This window comes from Geotrypetes seraphini, chromosome 1 (genome assembly GCF_902459505.1).
Source record: "Geotrypetes seraphini chromosome 1, aGeoSer1.1, whole genome shotgun sequence".
In the NCBI taxonomy this organism is placed as follows: Eukaryota; Metazoa; Chordata; class Amphibia; order Gymnophiona; family Dermophiidae; genus Geotrypetes; species Geotrypetes seraphini.
Window position 1 is genome coordinate 66,401,144 of NC_047084.1, and position 23,540 is coordinate 66,424,683.

Below are 23,540 nucleotides of genomic sequence, written 5' to 3' on the forward strand. Positions count from 1 at the left end.
AGGAGGCTGGGAAGGTGCTGGATAAAGGGAGAGCTGTTACTGGACTTGAAGGGAGTTAGAAGGAGAGATGCTGCTGGGAGGGGAGGAGGGAAAGGGATGGGAAGAAAGTTAATGTTGGATAGAGGGAGGAGGGAAGGGAGAAGGAAAAAAAGGAAGGAGGGTAGGGAAAAAGAAAAAAGGAAGGAAACAGCTGGCAGGGAGATTACAGGAGCGGAAGGGGGGTCAGGGTGGAATGGAGAGATCAGATGAGAGAAAGGGGAGAGAGAGGAATGAGAAAGTAGAGAGACATTGATGCTGGAAAGGGGGTCAGCAGAGAAATGAGAGAGGGATAAAGATGCTAGATCTGGTGTAGGAGAGATAAAAATGAAGAAGGCAGTGAAGCTGGAATGAATTATGTAAAAAGGAGAGAGGAGGATGGACAAGGAAGAGGGGCATAGAAAGAAGTCAGATACATATGGAAGAGGGAGAGGGCAAACATTGGATGGAACGAGCAGATGCTGGAAGGAAAAGAGTGAAAAGAAGATGAAAGCAGAAACCAGAGCCAACAAAAGGTAGGAAAAAATAATTTTATTTCTATTTTATCATTAGAATATATCAGATTTGAATTATATATCCTGCTAGAGACATAACTGGGGACTGCAGTATTCTGTTAGCATGATATTTCTATGTAGCATTCTATAATAACTTGGCTTGTTCAGTTTTCTTGATAGTAGAGGGGATATATGTGAAGGGGAGGGGAGACAGGGGTTTTGTTGGTCCGTGCTCTGTATATTTGTATTTATAAAATCACAATTGTTCAGAATATTGTTTCTTTTTATACTTTAATAAAATACTTTCAATATAAAATCATAATTGTGGCTTGCGCAGATGGGATCAGATGGTTTGCGGGGACCGAGCTCGCAGAGATGGGGCGTAAACGGGATTTTTAAATTTTAGTCCTAGTAGTTTGCTGGTCCACAAAATAATTCTTTTATTTCTGCCGGTCCACGGGTGTAAAAAGGTTGAAGAACACTGGCGTAGACTATATGAGATGAGTAAAAATCTCTTGCTACTTTATATTTATGAATCTAAAATTATTGTGAAATGTTGGATTATGATTATTACTTAAGATCGATGAGGAGGCTGGTTACGTTGGTCTCAAAACTAAGTTGTTGTTTTTGAGTGTAGCTGCTGAGGTCATAGTTCAATTATTTGAACTGATTTATGAATCTTTATATCACCTGAAAGTTTTAAGAGCTGAGTAATTTGAGGTAAAGCTTTTAAATGGACATTATATTACAACCTATCATTTTATAAAAAGTTTCTCAGCGTTTCAAAATTTGTCAAACTTGATTAATAAAGTGAACTTATGGATATCAGCAAATCTACTGGAAAATTTTCAGGTTTTAATAACTTCTACTTACAAAATCATCTTTCAATGTCCCAAAACTATGGGGTTCTTTTATCAAGGCGCGGTAGGGGGTTTAACGTGCGGAATACCGCGCGTTAAACTGCCTGCCGCGCTAGTCGCTAATGCCTCCATTGACGAGGCGTTAGTATTTTGGCTTGCCGTGGGGGTTAGCGCGTGATGAAATGTCTGACGCCCTAACCCCCGTAGCGCACCTTGATAAAAGGAGCCCTATAATAGTAATTCCTACTAAAGAATGTTTTCTTTTAAAACAGTTTTACTGCTTATTTTACAAGAAAACACTGTTCTTGCATAAGGAAATGGTCATTTTAATGACATCCTGTTTTTACCTGAAATATGCTGGAGCAACCCAGTATGGATTAGCCTCAGCATCCTTTGCATGACGTAAAATGGCCTCTCGAGGGTTGCTATCATCAGTTTTATCCAGTGCAATATTCTTAACAATAAAGGAAGACAAGGTGCCTCCATGAGTTCCAACACGGCCACCGCGACCTATGACACACAAAGGAAAGATCATCACACAAACCTGCTTCATTATATTTAGTAATTTATACATCAAATCTTTGGGTTATTTTTCTTTCAATTCATTTTATTATTAATCCTCAAGCAATGCAGTAAAATACTCTCTCTGTAAGAGGGCCCTCTCAGGGCTTTTAAAAGAACAGAAAAAGAGAATCCTCCCCTGGCTTAAACTCCAGAAAATCTACAGATCTGCAATTCAAAGAACCCATTTTAAGGAAAAATATTCCCTATTTACAGCAAAATTCAAACGGAATCCTCAGATTTCTATTGCAGATCTTCAGAAAATCCAGAGTAAATGCCAACTGTTAAATCATCTTGGGATTTTCCACAAAACCAGTGGAAAACAAACAACTTGACAAATTTTCCCAGCAGATTTGAAGAGAAAATCTGCATTTCCTGCCAAACTCAAACCAGGTTGCAATCTGCCAGGTTATACTTTAACAGCAAATTGTTCATACAGACCTAGTTCCTAGGAAGCAAGAGAATGGGATTCATTGTTTGTGGGGTGGGGTAATTTATTTGGATAGAAGGAATATCAGAAAAGTGCTCGCCTTAACCCATCTAAAAGCATGCATGAGATTCTATAACATTAGTAGCTTTAGCTGCATTAGGAAGAAGTGCTCCAGGAAGTATGCTTAGGTCATGGGAGGAAAGTAACACAGGTAGATTGCATTTCAGATTTTCAAAGAAAAAGTAGATGCACATGTTGAAGATATACTGTTTTCTCGCTAATTTTCAAAATGAAAGTATAGTTTACATGTCTTTTGAAACATGGAGTAGAGTCCACAGATAAAAAAGTATCCATGGAACTTCAAGCAATATCAACAGTTTGAAAGCTCTCTTATATCTCTGTGTTGACAGGACTGGAAGAGCTACAACATGCAAAGTAAACAGCCTATTAATTTAATGAATCTCTTTAAAAGAGGTTTATTGAATTAACTGATCTACAGATTTATTTTCAGTCATATGGGCCTTTATGATTTTAGATTACTCCTGCTTTCATAGACAGGCTCCTGATTCCATATAGTTCCTCCAGAGTTCTCAGATCAGCTTCACAATCTACTTTAAATGTTCCCTCTTTAAAAATTATCGGAACCCGCCGTGCTTCAATTTTCTCTGTTACTGCACCATTGTTATGGAACTCTCTCCCTTTGTACTTAAGATTAGAACAAGATTTGCAAATATTTAAAAAGAACTTAAAGTGTCTTCTTTTTAAAGAAGCCTTTAACTGACAGTTCACTTTTATAATAATATCAGTTAATTTCTTTTCCCTTAAATATAGACTATTATTACTCATTCTTATGACCTTTTTTTTGATCTCTCAATTTTTCCCCTTATTTCCCTAATTTGTCTCCCTTTTATGTACTCTTTTAACAAATATTGTATTTCTTCCCCGCTTTCCTGTTGTTTCCAGTTTTTTTTTTCTTGTCCAAAGATGTATCCCCTGTTCGTTTAGTAGAATGTCATGTATAAGTGAGTGTATTTTAAATTCTGTTTTATTTTATGTAAAACGCTTTGAAATTGGAAAAGCGTTTAATCAAACAATTTAATAAACTTGAAACTTGATTTAAACCTTTTAGATTATGCGTTGTTGAATACTACTTTATTGTTTTATACAAGTTTGAATCTTGTTTGATGTTTTCTGCCCAAAAAGGATGATGCTTAAATTGTTCAGAATATGGCCCATGTTCACTATACCTAATGAGCGATCTTGAGGGCCTGGGACTAACCTACCTCACAGATATTTTAAACAAATGATTACAGTCTGGAGAAGTTCCACTTAAATGGAAATCAGAGGTCATCAAACTCGTTTTAAAAAATAAAAGGAAAAGACCTTACTTGGGTTATATATTAAGTGACTTGGGCGTGAAACTGTTTAGCTACGCAGACGATATCACAATTATCATCCCATGCAGCACAATTTTATCCAACAGTACTCAAATTATTGAGTCCATGCTGAATCTAATGGTTTCTTGGATGCAGGAATTCAAATTCAAATTGAATCAAGACAAGACCAAATTCTTTTTTGCATCCTCACAAAAGAACTGCACTGAACCATCAATTAAGATAAATTTATCATCTTATACCATATGTTAAACAATTAAAATATTAGGCATAGTTTTTGATCGACATCTGATCATGAAGAATCAGACTGATGCTATGATTCGTAAGGGATATTACACTCTTTGGAAATTACGTGTTATCAGACCATACTTTGAAATTTCTGTCTTTACAATTCTTGTTCAGTCTTTAATGTTAAGCCTTCTTGACTATTGCAATATCATCTACTTGTCAAGTACCAAGAAAAATATGGCCAGACTCAAACTGACAAAAACGAAAAAGGGAACAAAAAACAAAATGAAAATGCCTTTAAATGCCTTTAAACCTTAAAGAGTCTATCATTGCACCATCCTCAAACGGTAGAAAGGTATTTAAATTTTGGTGAATGTCTTCTTGTACTATTTTTCTTCTTTTTTCTATTAAATGTCCATTTAAAATGTCCAAAGCTTAAGTGAAAACTATGATCCTCAAAATAGGCAAAACTTAACTGTGAGTGTTTAGGAAGCCAACTTGCTACAGCAGGTACAGGTGGGTCCTAACGTGTTTCGCCAACAGGCTTCTTCAGAGAACCCCCATGCTGGATGGAACATCAAGTTCAACAACTTCCAGAATCTTCACTTCTAAACCGATTGCAGGAAGGTATGAGCAACTGTTCACAGTCCTTTGGGAACTTTCTCTGTTTGAATTTCACCCAGTTGTTATATTGGGGATCCAGACTCAAACTGATACAGAATACCTCGGTCAGACTAATTTATGGTCTGAAGAAATACGACCATGTGACTCCACTTTATCGTGAGCTGCATTGGCTCCCAGTGGAGGCATGAGTTGTTTTCAAGTTAGGATGTCTGAGTTATAAAGTTGCTTTTGGATTAGCTCTATCATCTCTAGTTGATATATTTCTTATAGCATCTTATAAGAATAGCAGAAAGTCACACGCTCTGTTCATTTTTCCACCAGTTAAAGGATGCAAAAGTAAGAAATATCTTGACCATACGCTGGCATATCAAGCAGCACATCATGATAAAGATTTTTGGCATTTAATACGTACATCTTCTTCTTATGAACCATTTAGAAAACAACTGAAAACTTTTCTTTTGCCAAAATTTTTGATCTAATACTTTTCATTGTACCTTTTTGATAAAGTTTTTGTAAACCGCATAGAACTTTTTGGTTATGCAGTCTAGAAATCTGGAGTTATGTTATGTTATAACCTAGAGGCCAATAGCTAACTAGCCATAGATAGTGAAACAAAATGGCCTGCCAACAAATATCAGACCTCATAGAAAACATGTCAAAGCTAGACCAGGCCCAATCAGAGTTCAGAAGACACCTGAGTACAGAGACAGTATTAGTAGCAGTATAGGACTCAGTTCTTAAACACCAGGCTAAAGGAGAAGCTGTTTTATTAAGGCTCCTAGACCTCTCAGCAGCCTATGACCTAATCCAACATGAACAGCTAAGATCAAGATGCATTGAATTGGGCCTTAAAGGAAAAGTCTTGACATGGATAGAGGTGTTTCTTTCCAAAAGACTAACAAGAGTTGAATGGCAGGAAGGTATGAGCAACTGGAAAGTAATAGACATAGAAGTACTACAGGGATCAGCTATGTCTCCAACGCTGTTCAACATATTCCTCCAACCATTGGGAAAATTCATTAGAGAACTAGGTTTGGAATGTTACATCTACATGGATGATGTCCAATTAATCGTCCCACTAAAGAAACAGGATGTGAAGACTAAACTGAGGATTATGTTGGGCTTGGAGAAGATCTTCGGTTGGTTCCATACAAATGGTCTAGCAGCCAACAAGGAAATAACTGAGCTACTTCTGATTAGCTAACGGGGAGGGAACTGTCCAAGATATCAACTAACACTGAATGGAAATATCATAAAGTCATCCATGGAGAGTGTGAGAAACCTAGGGGCGTAGCTGAACCCAAACTAAGACAAATTAAATGCATTGTGAAAAATGGCAAACTCTACTGGGTCAGAGGACTAAAACCATATCTGAACTATCAAGCAATGTCCAATGTAATAATATCCCCGGTACTCTCTATTTGGGACTACTGCAATGCAATCTTTCTAGTTATTCTTAAGTACATGATCAAACAGATATAGATAATACAGAATGCAGTAGCAAAATTTCTGCTGGGAAAAATCGAATCATACAAGTGCCACTCTGATTCTGAAAGAATTACACTGGTTCCCCTATTGAAAGTAGAGTGAAATTCAAGATCATGTTGCTCACTTTTGTTGATACAAAAATCATTCATCTTTCAAAACTGCATTACCTTATTTAATTTGTTTTCTATCCCATTTCCCCCAAAGAGTTCAGAATGGGTTACAGGTTAAACTTGCATAATGTACAGTTACAGTTAACAGGTTACGATGTGACATAGATTCAGTACTGATTTATGATACAGTACAAGTTTTTATCCTAACTTGACACTTACTAGGGGTCTAATACCAATATACATAATATACAGTTTCAAAGTGAGATAGACAAGATAATTAAAACCACAACTGGGAACCTAAGTCGTGGGAGGCTGTCTGTCACATGGTGGAGTTGAGGTTAGCCCGTATTTTGTTCACTTTATCAGCAAAGTTGTATGAGAGCGTTTCACCGTCGAGTTCAATATTAAAGCATTGATTGTCTCCTTGTGATGTTAAATGCTTTTAATTTAACAGGTTTTTTGATCTATTGGAGGACTTTAATAGTTGTTGGGAATAGCATATCTTTTTAGCTTCTAGGGTGGCTTTTTTAAATTCTTCATGCAGTTTCTTCCATTTGGACCTGTCACTGATTAGCCTAGATTTGTACCATTTCCTTTTTGCTTTCCTTAATTCTCAAGTTGTCAGTAAACCAGGTGAAGGAGTATTTGCAGGAATAGTATTTGATCTCTTTTACTAGCACTAGCCCTTCGTATAAGGTTTTTCCTCAGTGTGCCAGGCCACAGTGGCTTCGTCAATAGATTCAGAACTGGATTTGATGTTCCCACTAGGCTGGAAGAGAGATCCTCTAAGTTGACAGCGTTGTTGTCATATATCTCTTTATGTAGGCTTTGCTTCATGGTTGACAGTTGATTCGTTGTGCAGGTGTAGTCGAATTTGATCAGATGGTGATCAGACCAGGGCACTGGTTTGGTGGTGTAGCCAAGAGTTCCTGTAGTGGGTGGAGTATCCTTTTGAATAACAATTAAGTCCAGGATGTGGCCCGCAGAGTGAATCGGTGAGGGGACACATTTGTTGAAGGCTTAGGTCTGAGAGTGAAGTGATGAAATCCAGTCTCATTTGGGTAGTTTGAGAGGTTAAAGCCTCCAAGTATAATGGCCTGATTGTATGTGATGACCAGTTTGATAAGGATGGATAGTAGGTCATCTACGATGGCCATTGGAAAGTGTGGTGCTCTGTATATCAAGGCAAATGTTAGGTCTCTGTTGTGACCTACTGAGAATGTGAGGCACTCTAGTGCCTCTAGTGTGATGGCGTCTATCAGTCTTGGGTTTAGGATGGACTTAATGATGGCAGCTACACCTCTACCTCTAGTGTTGCTACATGAGCAAGCTATTGAAAACTAATGGCAACAGTGTTCTCCCCAGAAATTTTTTCCAGCCATGAAAAACATTTGCTGCATTTAGTGTGCCACAAAAAACATTTGCTCCGTTTAGTGTGCCGGAATTAAAAAAGTTTGAGAGACACTGCTCTATACCATTTGAAAGAGGGCAAATATCTAATTATTCACTTCTAGGATTGGATACTTCTTAAATTTAATATAAATATTATGGAACAAGTGTCAAACTTTAAGAAAGACAAGTCATATTGAGCATTGGAAAATAACTAATAATAATTAACTAATACAAATAGTATACATTTAGGGCTCCTTTTACTAAGCTGCGATAGCGGTTTTACTGCGCGCTTAGCTCGCGCAGAATTGCCGCATGTGTTAGATGCTAACGCCAATAAATCTGCATGCGCTAAAAACGCTATTGCAGCTTAGTAAAAGGAGCCCTTAATTTTCCCCACCACCAAATTTCCCCGTCCTGCCCCACCCGGCTATTTTTTCATGCCACCCGGCTGGAAAAAATTTCTGGGGAGAACACTGGTTACCCAAATATAACTCTCAATATTCAATTCCCTCCCTCCAACTCCCCTCTCCCCCTGGATGTGTAAAGGTAGAAAAGAAAAGATAAATAAACATTACTATAATATCACAAATTTAGTCAATGGGCTCCAAACTTTATTAAATACACTACTAAATCCCCTACATTCCGCGTTAATTCTTTCACGTAGTACACATATTCACCCACCAAAAAGTACCAAAAAATTCAAGAAAGAAATGAAGACCTTCCTTGTCTCAGACTATTTTAATTAATATAAGAATCATCTGGGGGAAGGGTAATTAATATGGTGGAATTAGCTCACTACACAGTTCATACATGATAGGATGAAGCAGGATATACAAAGGAAGTTTAAATTATGATACATTTAAATGGCAACTAAAAGAATATCCTTCCCCCTCTATTATCCTCTCATCTCAGCCTCTCTTTTTCCTCCATACCCTCTTGTAATCATCCCTCTTCATTTTCATCTATCCTTTTGTCTTTCTTCCTTATTTCCATTTTCCCTTCCCTGAAGTCTTTTATTCTGTCTTCAGACTTAAAACTCATGGAGACCATATTCAGCCATCACTATAACATAGTAGATGACGGCAGATAACTAGATATAAATCACCATTGCTAAATATTCTTGCCTAATATTAACAGAATAAAGTTATCTGGCTAATTTTTTAGAACCAACTACCAGCCTATTTTCGATCAGAGTCAAATTGTTTTTCTTTTCAAACATTACGTATTATTTTCTGAAATGAATGTACAATTTCTATAGTTTTATTACTTACTATTAATTTTTAATTTAATATGAATTGGTTATGCTTCTATTATGTATGGAAGAAGGTTTTTTAAATATTATATTTTTCTTCTTCATATGATCTACCTTGAACCTAATTATGGAGCAAAGCAGAATATAAGTACCACACAAATACAAGGCCTTAAATAATAGCAACATTTTGGAAACACATCAAGACTTGACTGGTAACCAATACAGAGATTTTGAATGTGGAAGACAGATTTATAAGTTGCTTTCAATGATTTCTCAGGATAGTAGTATATAAATATCTATAAACAAACAATTGACTCTTTTACCATTCCTAATTTTACTAAGTAGCGGTAGAGGTTTCTATCATGGCCCAGAGCGCTAAATGCTCTAAAGCTGCTCCAATGCGCATAGATTTCCTATGAGCATTGAAGCAATTAGCGCCTCAGGCCGCGGTAAAAACCTCTACTGTGGCTTAGTAAAAGTGGGGGGAGGGTTAATAATTTACACAATTTTTGCATTGGCAAAATCCAAATGAACAAATAAATAGAGGTTCACAGCACCTGAGCTGAAAGCTCAAAGAAGCAAGAGAAGACTACTCAACCAATCATTCCTCTAGTCTCTCTCCTTCCTCTTTCCAATAACGAAAGCAAAACAAATGTACTTAGCCAACACAGATGATTGTATTCAGGTGGTTGTTTTATTATCTGAATTTCTATGAAGAACAAGCAGTTCTTCAAGGTGGAAGCAAAATAAAAGTGAAAATTGTTCTCTCCAGGGATTAAAAAGATCAAGCAAAACTGAGATTATCAGTTTGATGAATTTTAATGCAGTGACATCACTACATATGACATTTAAAGAAGGAAAAGTAGTTATTTTCAGTATATAGTTTCAAGTTTATTAATATTTTGATATACCGACCATCACAAGTATCTGGTCAGTTTACAATAATAAAAGATAAAAATTATTAAAAAGTTGTATATAAAAAAACAAAATAAAAATAGGGGGGGATAAGGTTGATACAAAGACTTGATTACGAAGGGTATGAGACAAAAGGGGAGAAAAGGGAAGGGAAGATTTTTAAATTACATTATATAAATAAAAATAAAATGGGGAGAGGAGAGGAGGGGAGGATAAAACGAGAGGAAAAAGTGGGATATCGCTTCCTGGAAGCGTTTTTGTTGTCCCATTTTTATTTGGGACCTCAGTTGGAATTTTGATAAGCATCTTTAAAGAGAAATGTCTTAAGGAGTGTTTTAAACTTGTTTAAGGAATTTTCAGAACGAAGATTCGATGGCATTGCATATACAGGTGGGCATCTTTAGCTTCTGAAGCAAAGTACCAGATTCAGATAAATAACTAACGTGACCATTTATTTTTTTCATCAAAAGGGGACATCTATTAATTGTCAGTCCCGCCCCCAATCCCACCCTAGCCCCACCCCAATCCTGCCATAGCCACGCCCCCCATCCTGCCCCCAATTTCTTCCATTCATTTTTCATGTACACATAATATCTTATTAATTCATAATGGTAACCATAAAATTTTAAAAAAGTATAAAGCACACTATATACAGAGAAAATGTTAATTATCATTTATATTTGGGGGGTTTTCAAAGATGTCAAGGCAGATGACTTTAAATATGCAATATAGCCACACCAAATTGATATTCAAATAGTTATACTGTCAGAAATCAAGTGCAATACACTTTTTCACTTTATATATACGGTAAAAGACCTCAGTGTTTCTCAGAACTGAGAAACTAACTATGCCAGTAAAGATACTGTCATAGAGAAATACATCCTTGGTCTTATATTCTACCGTTTATTTTTCTAATTTTACTATACTTTTTAACTATTTATTATCATTTTTTAAGGTTTTATAAATTTTCTAAAAAAGTGAGCACTTATCTTGTTTCTTTCCAACAGTGCAAAACCACCGCAGTTGTCATTCAAAAGTTATAGTGCGGTATTAATACATCGATCGTGAATAATTCCACTTCAAACTAATTCACAAACAGGCCCTGTTTCGCCTTACGGCTGCATCAGGGAATTATTTTCAATTGCGAGCCACTGCTTCAATGATTTTCTCTCAGCAATGTCACCTCAGTAAATATAGAAAAATAGACACATATAGTGCAAAATATAGACAGCAGATATAAATTCTCAAAACTGACACATTTTGATCACTAAATTGAAAATAAAATCAGTTTTCCTACCTTTGCTGTCTGGTGATTTTATGAGACTCTGGTTGCATTTCCTTCTGACCGTGTATCCTTTCTTTCATTTCTTTCTTTCTGCACTCAGGCCCAACAATTGTCCCTTTCTATTTTCTTCCTTCCCATGTCCATAGTGCCCCCAGCTTCTCTGTCCTGTGTCCTTAGTGCCCCCAGTGCCTCCTCCCATGTCCTTAGTGCCCCCAGTGCCTCTGTCCTGTGTCCTTAGTGCCCCCAGTGCCTCTGTCCTGTGTCCTTAGTGCCCCCAGTGCCTCCTTCCCATGTCCATAGTGCCCCCAGTGCCTCTGTCCTGTGTCCTTAGTGCCCCCAGTGTCTCCTTCCCATGTCCATAGTGCCCCCAGTGCCTCTGTCCTGTGTCCTTAGTGCCCCCAGTGTCTCCTTCCCATGTCCATAGTGCCCCCAGTGCCTCTGTCCTGTGTCCTTAATGCCCCCAGTGCCTCCTCCCATGTCCTTAGTGCCTCCTTCCTATGTCTTGCCTTCCAGCCTTTGTCCCACCCCTTCCCCCAAAGCCAGCCTGCCTACCTCCTTCCCTCCCTCCAGTGCCTGATTCAAACACTTCCCCGCCGTGTACCGCCGCTGCCTGCCAGCCTCCTTCCTTCCCTCCAGTGCCTGATACAACCCCCCCCCACCCGTGTACCGCCGCTGCCTGCCAGCCTCCCTCCTTCCCACGCCGATTCAAGGCCCAGGCCACCGCCGCTGCTTCTTGCCTTCTTCCCGACATCAATTCTGACGTCGGAGAGGAAGTTCCGGGTCAGCCAGGCAGCGATTGGCTGGCCTGGTACTTCCTCTCCAACATCAAAATTGACGTCGGGAAGAAGGCAAGAAGCAGCGGCGGCGGACTGGGCTTTGAATCGGCGTGGCAGGGAGGGAAAGCAATCGCCCGTTCCGGTGTCCCCGCACACAGCTTCGAGATGCTGTCCCTGAAAACGGGACATTTCAGTGTCCTGAAGCAGTGGGTTGGGACAACGGAACGGTCGGTCCAAAAACGGGATGTATGGTCATCTTATAAATAGCTGACATATCTGCTTGTCTAATTTATCTAATGTATAAGGGACTAAGCAGCATTCACAATAAGTAATTAAATTACTGCAAAACCTTGAAATGATTTAGTAAAGTGCACATATACCTGGCCCTGCAACTGGAGGCTCGGGCTTATGAGATTTCACAGGATCCAGTCGATCTTTTTCTAGTTGTTTTCTTGTACTTCGCTGACGTGGTTCACGGAACATTGGAAGTGCATGAGCTTTAAAAAAAATAAAGAAAATCAATATTACAGTCCAAATATTACTTTAGCAAATCAAGTACCACATGGGAAAACTCAATTCAACACACTTAGCCTTAAAAGTCAATGCAGACTGACAAGTTGAATAAAGGTCTCCTTTGTTTTTCTTTCTTCTTAGATTTTTAATTTATTCTATATAAACTACATAGCTGCTTACAGTATTTTTAAACCACTGCAATATATGAAGTACAGTAAATAATTTAGTTTATTTCTTGAATTGGATTAATACAGAATTGAATTAAGGGGATGGGAGAAAGTGATGTCATTGAGTATGATGGAAGCCTAATCAGATGCTCCATCCAGAGCCCAAGCATATTCCCTATGAGAGATTAGCAAACAGCAATTCTTATCCTCCCACCCCCCCCCCCCATTTTTTTCCAGCAGTGTGCTAGAGACATGGTACTGATCTGTATGGTGGTTAAGAAGAGGTCAGATGATGGGAAAACAGCTTCACATGTAGGAGACCATTTGCTAAGAAGAGGTCCATGTGGCATGAATATGTTGGCGGAGGAAAATGACGGATCCCTGATTATGGAGAGGATCCTGGCATCTGGCTGTCCTAGGACTCCAGTGGACACAAAAAGGGATTACAAAATCAGATTTGCAAGCTTAGATGGATGAAATGAAAGTGGAAATAGTTTCATTGAAGAGTAAGATTAAAGATGCAGTCCAGAAGCTCCAGTCTGATTTAGCAGATATGGAATAAAGCATCGAGGGTGCTGAGACACCTATGGACAAGTGTGAAGATATAGTGGTGGAAATACAAAAGGAAGTGGACACACAACTGGAGGAATATCAAGAACTTTTGAAAAAAAATGAAGGATATTGAAAATCAGACCATGTGCGATAATTGTATATGGGGGAACACCAAAGACAGTGACAGTGATGCAGAAATTTGTGACCTGGCTTTTGCAAGACAAGACTTTGACTTTTCCACTGGAGAGAGTGCATAGGTGCCTGAGGGGGCCTCAAGTTGTGAACAGACCATGGGATATAATTGTATGCTTTCACTGCTTAACTGATAAAGAGCGGTTGATGTGTAAAGCCCATGAATTGGGACCATTTCAATGGAATGGGAACAAGGAAGAGCTTTTTCAGGACTTGGCCTAGAGCTTGCAGCAAAAATGGAAGGCCTTTAAGGAGGTGACTCAGGATATGATTCAAGCCTAGTGGAAGTATAAATGAGCATTTCTCTTTGGTCTTCTTTTTACTATTAATAGAGTTCACAAGAAGATTGCTTCTGGAGCACAGGCATGGGCCCTTCCAAAAAAGGAAGATGTTGTTATCTCTGCCAGGGTGAACAATGTTTTGGAGCTCTTGGATGTTTGTCGAAGCTGGCAGGTTTCCACTGGCAAAAGGTTAAAAGAAGTGCCAGACAGATGACTCAGGCTGGCAGCTCTGGGGCCATTTCAGGTCCCACTTGGGTGAGACTAAAAAGTGCTTGGAACATTTTAAGCACATTGATCTTCTTGACTCTCTTTCTCTACAACTGGTGCTTTATGATGTATGAGTGGGGGGAGGTCTTAAAGGGGAAAATTGTGTGTGTTAAGTTTGCGAACAAATGACTTCTGACCCAAGATTTCTGAGAGCTATTTGGTCCTCCACTTTTGGAGCAAATAACAAGGGTTGCATGGGTATCTCCTTAACCCTGAGATGTCCTGTCTATCCAAATTAGATTGTACGCTCTTTCGAGCAGGGAACGTCTATTGAAAGTTAAAAGTACAGCACTGTGTACACCTTTCATCGCTACAGAAATTATAGTAGTAGTTGTAGAGGTGATGCAGGTGAAGTGGGATACCTAAGGGTGTTTTCTTTTGGTAGTGATGTGAATGGTTATTAAATATACTCTGGTTAATCTCTATGTGCCAGGGAACATCAGGGAGGAATTTTGATGCAACATCTTGATATTACTCTATACCATCAAGAGAGTAAATTGGTAATAGGAGGAGATTTGAACCTGACCTCTACTGCAAACTTAGATAATACTAGAGGTTCCGCTGTTTATAGTAGAAGGGAGAAGAAACAGATGAAGAACTTTGTGGAAACCCTTGGAGTTGTGAGTGGTTGGAGGAGAATGCATCCTACTGGAAGGGACTATACTTTTTATTCCCCTGTTCACCACTTGTATTCTTGTATTGAACCAATTTTTTTTTTATAAAGGATTATTAGTATCAGCTGCAGACTCTGGCACTGAGTCAACTACATAGTTGGATCATGCTCTAGTGTGGTTGAACTTAAGTGCATATTCTAAGAGCCAAGGTCTCCTCTTTGGAGAATAAATGATGGTCTGTTGGATAACCCCATCATTGTGAAGCAAATATGACAGCACCTGGAGGAGTATCTTACTTTTAATGCATTTTATTTTCCCTCTATCTATTTCTTGTGTAATATGTTGTTCTCTCATTTTCCACATTCTGCAACTCGTTGATTGTCCAGCTTCTATTCCCTGAGTTGCATACATGAGATCCATATTTCTTACTTAAGTTTCATATTTTCCTTTTATCTATTTCTTGTGTAATAAGTTGTACCCTCACTTCTTGCATTCTGTAATTCGCTGATTGTCCAGCCCTCTTCGATGTGAACTGCCTAGAAGTCATTTGACTATGGCGGTATAGAAGAATAAAGTTATTATTATTATAAGACAAAGAGGGTGACAGAAAGGGTGGTCTTTAATCAAATATCAGATTTCATCGAAAAAACAAAAACTCTTCATCTCATCCAGACTGGTTTTCGAAAACATCATTCAACTGAACATTCTGCACTGGGACTTACAACCATCATTTTGTACTACCTAGATCACCACCAATCCATTCTCCTGATTTCCCTTGACTTGTCGACTGCGTTTGACACAATAGATCACCAGCTCCTAATAAACAGATTATCCTCAGTCGGCATTAATGATCAAGTGCTCAGTTGGTTCAGGTCCTACTTTGCAAATCGAACTTCTAAAGTAGAATTTAACCAATCATCCTCTGACACCTACATAAACAATCATGGAATCCCTCAGGGTTCTATTCTCTCCCCGCTTCTATTTAACATCTACCTTGCTCCCCATCTGACATTGTGCCAATCGATTGGCTTTTCTATATTTGCTTACATTGATGAAATTCAGCTTCTTCACCCATTAGATCCATCAAACATTTCTGAAATTGATAATATCAACCAAAAACTTAAAGCTGTAAGTGCATGGTAAAAACGACAACATGTTGGCCCTAAGCGTGCCTAAAACAAAAACTCTCCTCTTTCTGTGGAAAGAGGGAATTTCACTATGTTCACCAATATGCATCGACGATATCCCACTCAAAATGGTCCCAGCTATAAAACTTTTAGGAGTCATAATCAATCAAATTGAACTTTCACAATCAAATAAGTGCCGTGGTTAAAAATTGTTTTTTCAAATTACGAATGATCCGGCTCCTTAGCCACCTGCCTCAACCAAACATCGCTTAACATTTTGGTCCACTCTCTTATAATATCAAAGTTAGACTCATTTAACTCCCTTTATAAGGGAATTACACAAAAATAAATTCACTGCTTACAAATAATTCAAAATACCGCCATTAAGATCATTATTAACTCCAGAAAATTGGACCATGTCACCCCCCCCTTCTGCTAAAGGCCCACTGGTTACCTATCTCACATAGAATTACATATAAAATAGCACTTTTAACATTTAAAACCCTAACGACAAACGTTCCCAGTTTCAATGATAAACTCCTCATACCTCACACTTCATCTCGCGTTCTACGCTCTGCGTCTCAAAATTTATTGACAGTAATTAACACATGCCAAAATACATCGTTCTCCGACACAGCATCTGCTACATGGAATGCGCCCCCTGCCTTTTTAAGAGAGGGAAAAAAGATTAGATAAATTCAAGGGAGCTCTAAAATGTTTTCTTTTTAAAGATGCATTCGAACCCTAAGTCATAACATTGCTTCACTTATCCTCTCCATTCTTTTAAATATGTTTCCCCTCCCATTCATGTTCCCTTTATTTGTTCCTCCTCTTTTCTTTTAAAATTTAGTTCACTCTTTTCCTTGTGTTCGTTTATTTGTGCCCATGTCTTTTGTCTTGTTTTTAATAGATTATTTGTTCCCCAATTTTATTGTAAATCACTTAGAATTTCATGTAAAGCGATCAAACTAATTTTAATAAACTTGAAGGAATCGCAGAATTTATATCATACTATTCAGAGACTATCCATTATCTAGAAACCTAGATTGGTAGCCCTAGTACTTGTCTGCATGACCTTAATTATGGTCCTCTCTTGAAGCAGGTTAGGGCTGATCTGAAGAACTGGGTTATGTATTGTCTTTCTTGGCTGGGGCATATTGCAAGTGAAAATGATGGTGCTGCCCCAAATTTTACATCTCTTTTATAAAAACTCTGCGAGTTTTGCAGAACCTGCAGAGTTTAGTGCCCCAGTTTATTTGGGCTTGCTGAAGCCCAAGATTGGCATAGCCAATTTATGAACAGGTTGGGTGATAGAAAAGGGAAAGTGATCAAAAACAATTCCATCAGAGAAGAGAAAGATGATTAGAGGAGTACTTCATGGAGCAGACCTGGAACAAATTTCAACAGCTTGAAAATGATGCCACTGAGGGGTTAGAAAGAAAAGTTTTACTCTGTGCAGATGAGACAAAAATCTGCAACAGAATGTATACGAGTATACGTCTGGGAGTTGATTTATAGAAGCTTGAAAAGTGATCAATTGCTTGGCAGAAATAGAAGGAAGAACCACATGATTGGAAGTGAGATTCTGATATGCACTGACCAAGAGGCTTTGGGAAGATAGTCTCTAGTAACCTCAAAGTTGGAAAAAAAAAAGGTGTGATAGGATGGTCGAGTGAGATTATGCTGAAGATAGGTAGACAAAGCCCATAGTAAATAAAATATTAAAACAACATATAAAGAAATGAGAAAAAGATTATCTAGTGGAAAATAAAGTCACTGATGTAGAGATTGTAAGAAAAGAGGCAAGCTTGGATTTGGTGGCAGTCACAGAGATAAGGTATACAGAGAACAGTGACTGGTATATAGCAAAACTAGGCTATAATCTATTCAAGGACAGTGAAGAAAAAAGTGGGGGAGGTGTGGCATTACTCATATATGAATATTAGAGCAACCAAACTGTAGGGTTTATAAGGGAAGAAGGTTGCATAGTGGGTTAATCTGGAAAGAGGGAATGGAACATATATTGATGTGATATGCATAACGCCTATGAAGGATGAAAATTTAATTTAAGACATCCACAAAATTGCTATGAAAGAGGTAGTGCTTGCTGAATATAAACTGCAACATCCCAGCTACAGTGTTATCTAGAATTGAGGAGATCCTGGATTCTCTGGAGAACTGTTCCAGAAACTGGCAATAGAACCCACATGGAAGGGATTGATACTGGACCTGGTACTTAACAAAAACATTCTTCTTAATGTAGTGGGAGATGATGTAGCTCATTCTAAAGAGCAGATCCTAGATTTTCAGAAAAATTAATAATATAAAAATGGTGAGTATCTCAAGGAGTTATTACTATAGATAAATTTGAACATGTAGGGGAAGTAAAAAAAAAAAAAAAAAGGAGTGGGCAAAATTGAAAGAAGACCTTATAATGAGTAACAAACCTCTTTGGCCCAGATACACTAAAGCCAGTGATCATCGCTAAACCAACAGCTTTAGCAATCATCGCATTTGCCGACCCAATGCAGAAAACGGCTCCCTGCATAGTTTTCTGCATGATCGCTCATTCCCCAATCCAACCATACAAATAAGCTCATTAATATTAAAATAGCATGTAAACTAGTAGAGCGACTGATGCTTTATTATGGCTTACTGAAGCACTAAAAAAAGTGATCGCTTTTAGCGATCCAATAAAAGCAACTGGTCAAGACTGGTCGCTTAATTGTCTAACCTTTTTTTTTTAATTGGGCACAGATGCTGTGCATGTTACACATGCACAATATCTGCCCCATTAAAAAAGAACCCCCCCACCCCCGTCAATGATGGCCCTCTCTGATGAACTGGCACAGTGGACCGACCCCCCCCCCCAATCGCAGCAGCAAAAACTGCATGAGGAATGGCCACTTCTTCCTGCCATGTCAACCCCAATCCCCCCCCCCGCAAAAGAAAATTGGCAGGAGGGATGCCCACTCCCTCCTGCCATGGTGAAATCCCCCCTCCCCCTGCAGCAGTGAAACTGACAGGACAATATCTGAAACAAAGAAAGTAAGTGACAAGCAGAAGAGATCTCTGAGGGGGAGAGAAAGGGATTGCAGAACTGAGCAACAGGTATGCATGGGCATACCTGATAGCCATCTGGATTTTTTCTGGATTTCTATATAACTCATAAAAAAGAGGTAATAATGCCTACATGTGGATTATTGGTGAGGCCTAGAGAACGTTCAAAGAAAAGCAAAAAACAGCAAGAGATCTCCACCAAAAGCCACAGATGTTGTGACTGAAAGACTTAGGGCTCCTTTTACAAAGGTGCGCTAGCGTTTTTAGCGCATGCACCGGATTAGCGCACTATCCCCAAAACTATCGCCTGCTCAAGAGGAGGCGGTAGCAGCTAGCGCGCGTGGCATTTTAGCGCTTGCTATTCCGCACGTTAAGGCCCTAATGCACCCTGGGCTCCCTCTTGTCCAGATCGTAATCGGCAGGGAGGGGGGTTGCGGATCGGCTGGGCCAGGAGGCTTGGGCTCTCTCCTGGCCCGAAGTTGTCAGGGGGGGATGCGGGTCTCCGGGGCAGGAAACCTTGGGCTTCCTCCTGCCCCGATGTTGGGGGGGGGGAGGGGTGCATTCTGTAACCGGTGTTGTTTTTGACAGACATCAGTTACAGAATCCAGCTTTTAGGTGAAGGACTGGCTCCTCCTTCACCTAAAAGCTCTAGTGTTGGGCATTTGGGACTTAGGCTGTTTTTGGTTGATTATATGTTGTTAGTGTAGATGTAGTGGTGGTCTGGGCATTTAAACAGCTGAACGCAGAGGCAGGCCATTATAAAAAAAAACCTCCCTTTGGACTTTTTTTTGATAATGCACATTTTCCCTGCTTCTACTTTCAACGTTTAAAACCTTAGGCCAATAGGGGACTTAGACTTTTTTTTTATTATGTCCCTCCACATAACGAATTGTCACCCCTCCAGTATATTTTTAGATGACAGATGCTTGAGAGAGTATCTCTGGGTAGACTAGAAGGTCCATCTATGGGAGTCCTCCTCTAGCATATTCCTTTTTTTTTTCAGGCCATGATGAGTACATCTTATTTCAAAAACTACCTTCTTTTATGACAATTGCTAATTAGGTTTCTTCATATCTATCATCTAAAAGTCAAATTGATTTGGGTGAATCAGACTCAAGGGATCTGGTGAAAAAAACAAATTCTAAAGCAACAGTTGAAAGTTCTGACAAATAATTTCAGTTACTTGAAGCACCAATGCAGTTACTTACGTGTTATAATATAATTCTGAGTAAGAGCCTCTGCCTGTTTTGCTTTCCGTTTTGTTTTAACAACACACAGTTTTGCTCCCCTGTTAGAAAAAAAATTCAAATTATCATTTTTTTAAACAGGAAATAATTTAGGATAACAAGAATTCACTAGAAAGAAAGGTGAGTAGTGGAGAGCATCAGGAATCCTTCCTGGGGCTGATTCTGTTCAACATATTTGTAAGCGATATTGCTAAAGGGTGAGGAAAGTATGCCATTTGCGGATGACACAAAGAATGGACCCCCCTGGAGGATGTGGAAAGCAAGAGAAGCAATCTACAAAAATCAGAAGCTTAGGCTAATGCTTAGGGTGCAGAAATCCAAAGGAGCTGTATGTACTAAAGCTATTGTGCACTGACCAAGAAAGGGACCTCAGTGTGACAGCATCTGAGGATCTCAAGATGGGAAACAATGAGATAGATTCACTAAACTTACCGATCCTGTAACGATGGTCGCAAAACCGGTTTTACTGGTTTTGTGATCGTTCGTGTTCCACAACCTAATTCACTAAGCTGCTGTCTGATGAATCTCCTATCCGATCCGATCCACTCAAGCAAATTCAAAATAACCAAGTGATTGATTCACTAATAATTGCTTGGCTATTTTGCATCCAACCCGACTGCTATAGACCTTTTGGTAACTGTGTTACCAGAAAAGCACACACAGATAACTTCACAAAGTATCCAACCCACAATGATCATCAATCAAAAAAGGGGGTATTTCGGATAATGCACAAAAAAATTTTTTGAAAATTTCTTACACACTAGTGCAGGGGTGCTTGTGAGCTACTTTTAAAATGACCAAGTCAAAATTATCTACCAACAATAAAATTAAAAAAAAACATAAAGCATACTGTACACAGAGAAAATGTTAATTATCATTTGTATTCGAGGTTTTTTTCAGAGGTCATGGCAGATGACCAGCCAGGCAGCGATTGGCTGGCCCAGAACTTCCTCTCCGATGTCAGAATTGATGTCGGAGGTGAAGTCTTGTGAGTCTGGCGCTTGTATGCGCCAGGCCTGGCTCGGGGATGCAGCAGGGAGAAAAAGATCAAAAAGGCAAAGCGATCGACTCGCGTTGCCTTTGTGATCTACTGGTCGATCACGATTGACCATTTGGGTACCCCTGCACTAGTGTATTTTTCACCTGGGAGAGTTTGTTGATGAAATGGGGTACCGTATGAACGGTCTCAATTGAAATAGGAGTCATATGGTACATTTAGGGCTCCTTTTACTAAGCTGTGATAGCGTTTTTAGCATGCGCAGAATTGCCGCGTGCGTTAAACCCGTGTTACACGGCTAGAACTAACACCAGCTCAATGATGGCATTAGCGTCCAGCACGTGCAGAAATTAGCGCGCGCTAAAACCGCTATCGCAGCTTAATAAAAGGAGCCCTTAGTTACAGATAAATTGCGACACTAGTGTGTAAGAAATTTTCAAAAAAAATTTTTTGTGTATTATCCGAAATATCCCCTTTTTTGATTGATGGTAACTGTTACCAACAGGTCTGCCTGTTTTTCTTTCTTTTCTTTTAAAGGCACGGATATTTTGCGTACCTTTAAAAGTTGGAAGCAGGAAGGGTGCTCAGTTCTTCCTGCTCCGGAGGCCTCCATGGGGAGGGGCCTAAGGCTCTAATTGGCTCAGGCGCCTTGGGCTCCTCCCTTGGGAGGCACTTGAGGCCCCTGAGCCAATCAGGGACTTCCTTAGGGATGAGCCTAAGGAAGTCCCTGATTGGCCATTGTTTTGCCTCAAGAAACCTAGACTGCCTGTTTCTGGAGGAGAGTGTGGCATAGTGGTTTAAGCTAAAGTCTCAGCACCCTGAGGTTGTGTGTTCAAATCCCCCATTGCTCCCTGTGACCCTGGCAAGTCACTTAAACCTCCACTGCCCCAGGTACGTTAGATAAACTGTGAGCCCACTGGGACAGATAGAAAAAATGCCTGAAGTACTTGTATATAAACTGCTTTGAGTGTGGCTATATAATTACAAAACGGCAGTATACAAGTCCCAATCCCTTTCTGACTGCTTCTTGGGCCCAACGTACCTGGCAGACACCTCCACCCCCCCTGGAATCCATGCACACTAATGGATGGAGAACGCAGTCATCCCTGATCCTAGCTAAACTACCATGGAGACACTCAGCTCAAACCCACTAAGCTCAAATCCACTAGCAAACCTGGGGTGAACTATGCTCCCAAGGTAACAGTCTCCAAACCCCCATACTGTGAATACAGGCTGTCCAGGTGGGTGCACTGCAAAGCAGCCAACCCCCTGGAAGTGGACTCTGCACCTCAGAGTCTGCGATCTCCCACAGCCAGAGGTGTCCCCCCAAGGGGTTCCTCTGCATCACAAAAAAGAAATCACACCAAGAAGTGATAAATACTTAAGTTAAAGAAAAATAAACACAAGCAGAAAAACCTAGCTCCTACTGTCTCACTTGTAGGAAGACAACTGGAAGTTGGAGGGTAGTCCAAAGGTAAGAGAGGAGGAGCAAATGAAGCTTCCTACAAAAGATCTTGTGAGATGGGATTGACTATCCGAGAGTTTAGGAATAAAGTGGGGTTGTACAAGAAAATATGAATGCCACATAAACATATACGTTACTTTTCCTTTCTCAGTTCAGCTTTGTGCTGACTTGCCAAACAGAAACTCAGACTAATAAGACAGACATACTATCCTAGAGAGAGGGGGAAGAGGCACAGGAGTCAAAGGCCCATACAACAGTCCTGTGACCCAAGAATTCTGTTTTGGCACTGTAAAACTGGACATCCTAGGACAAGTAACAGGCCTGTCCAGCAATAAATCTGAACAGGTACAAAAATCTCTTGAAAAGGAATTGCATGGAATGGTTAAGGGGATGCCCCTAAGGCATATTATTTTTTTAAGAAGAAAATATTATTTGTTTTTTTATGTTTAGGTCTATCTTGGAATAATATAAGACTGCCTCTGATGTGCAAGTGTGGTTTACCAAATAACAAATGGAAAACACCAGCAACTTAATGATCATCTTTATGAAGCAGCTTACCCAATTACAGAAGCTATTCACACTAAGTGATAATGTCTATTATTTGCCAGGCCATATGTTATTTCCAAGCACAATCCATGCAACCAATATAAAACAGTAGCACGGACTGAATATTTTTCTAAGTTACTAAGGGGTCCTTTTACTAAGGCACGCTAGCTGATTTAACGTGCGTTAGCATTTAGCGCCTTAATAAAATCGGCTAGTGCGCCTTAATAAAAGATGGGGTATATTTGGGCTGCATAAGGCAAAGATCTCATTGATTGTTTGAACAATATGGGCCAGCAGTTTTCCTTCCTTCCATCAAAAAAGTCTTCACATTTAATACATTTTGGTGGTAATTTTCAAATGTCTGTGGGTAGTTACAAAGTTTACCAGTACTGCTCCTCTGGATTTTGTATCATACTTTTCCTTTGAAAATTAAATGGGAAATAGTAGCCACAGAAATCTGCACCCACTTTTTTTCTCAAATACTTTTTCCCTTCAAAACAATAAGTTTAGTCTGAAAATACAAAACTACACGCATTGTTGTATTCCCCATGCAATCCCTGTCTCTAAGAATATATCCATTAAATGCATATCAAAGGAAGCATATTGTGCAAAAAAGTATGCACCTTTAATCATAGAGATGTGTCAAAATATCCATTTACCTACCATA

General features: G+C 39.3%; 1 protein-coding gene across 5 annotated transcripts in view; it reads right to left on the minus strand.

Moving 5' to 3' along the window:
- WDR70 (WD repeat domain 70) overlaps positions 1-23,540 on the minus strand; it is a 305,235-nt gene that overhangs the window by 17,978 nt on the left and 263,717 nt on the right. For all 5 annotated transcript variants that reach the window (XM_033932685.1, XM_033932678.1, XM_033932670.1 and 2 more), the window contains exons 15-17: positions 19,827-19,906; positions 12,226-12,342; positions 1,738-1,900 (exon numbers count right to left, since the gene is read on the minus strand). In XM_033932685.1, coding sequence (XP_033788576.1) covers positions 1,738-1,900; positions 12,226-12,342; positions 19,827-19,906 — 360 coding nt within the window. The remainder of the gene's footprint in view (positions 1-1,737; positions 1,901-12,225; positions 12,343-19,826; positions 19,907-23,540) is intronic.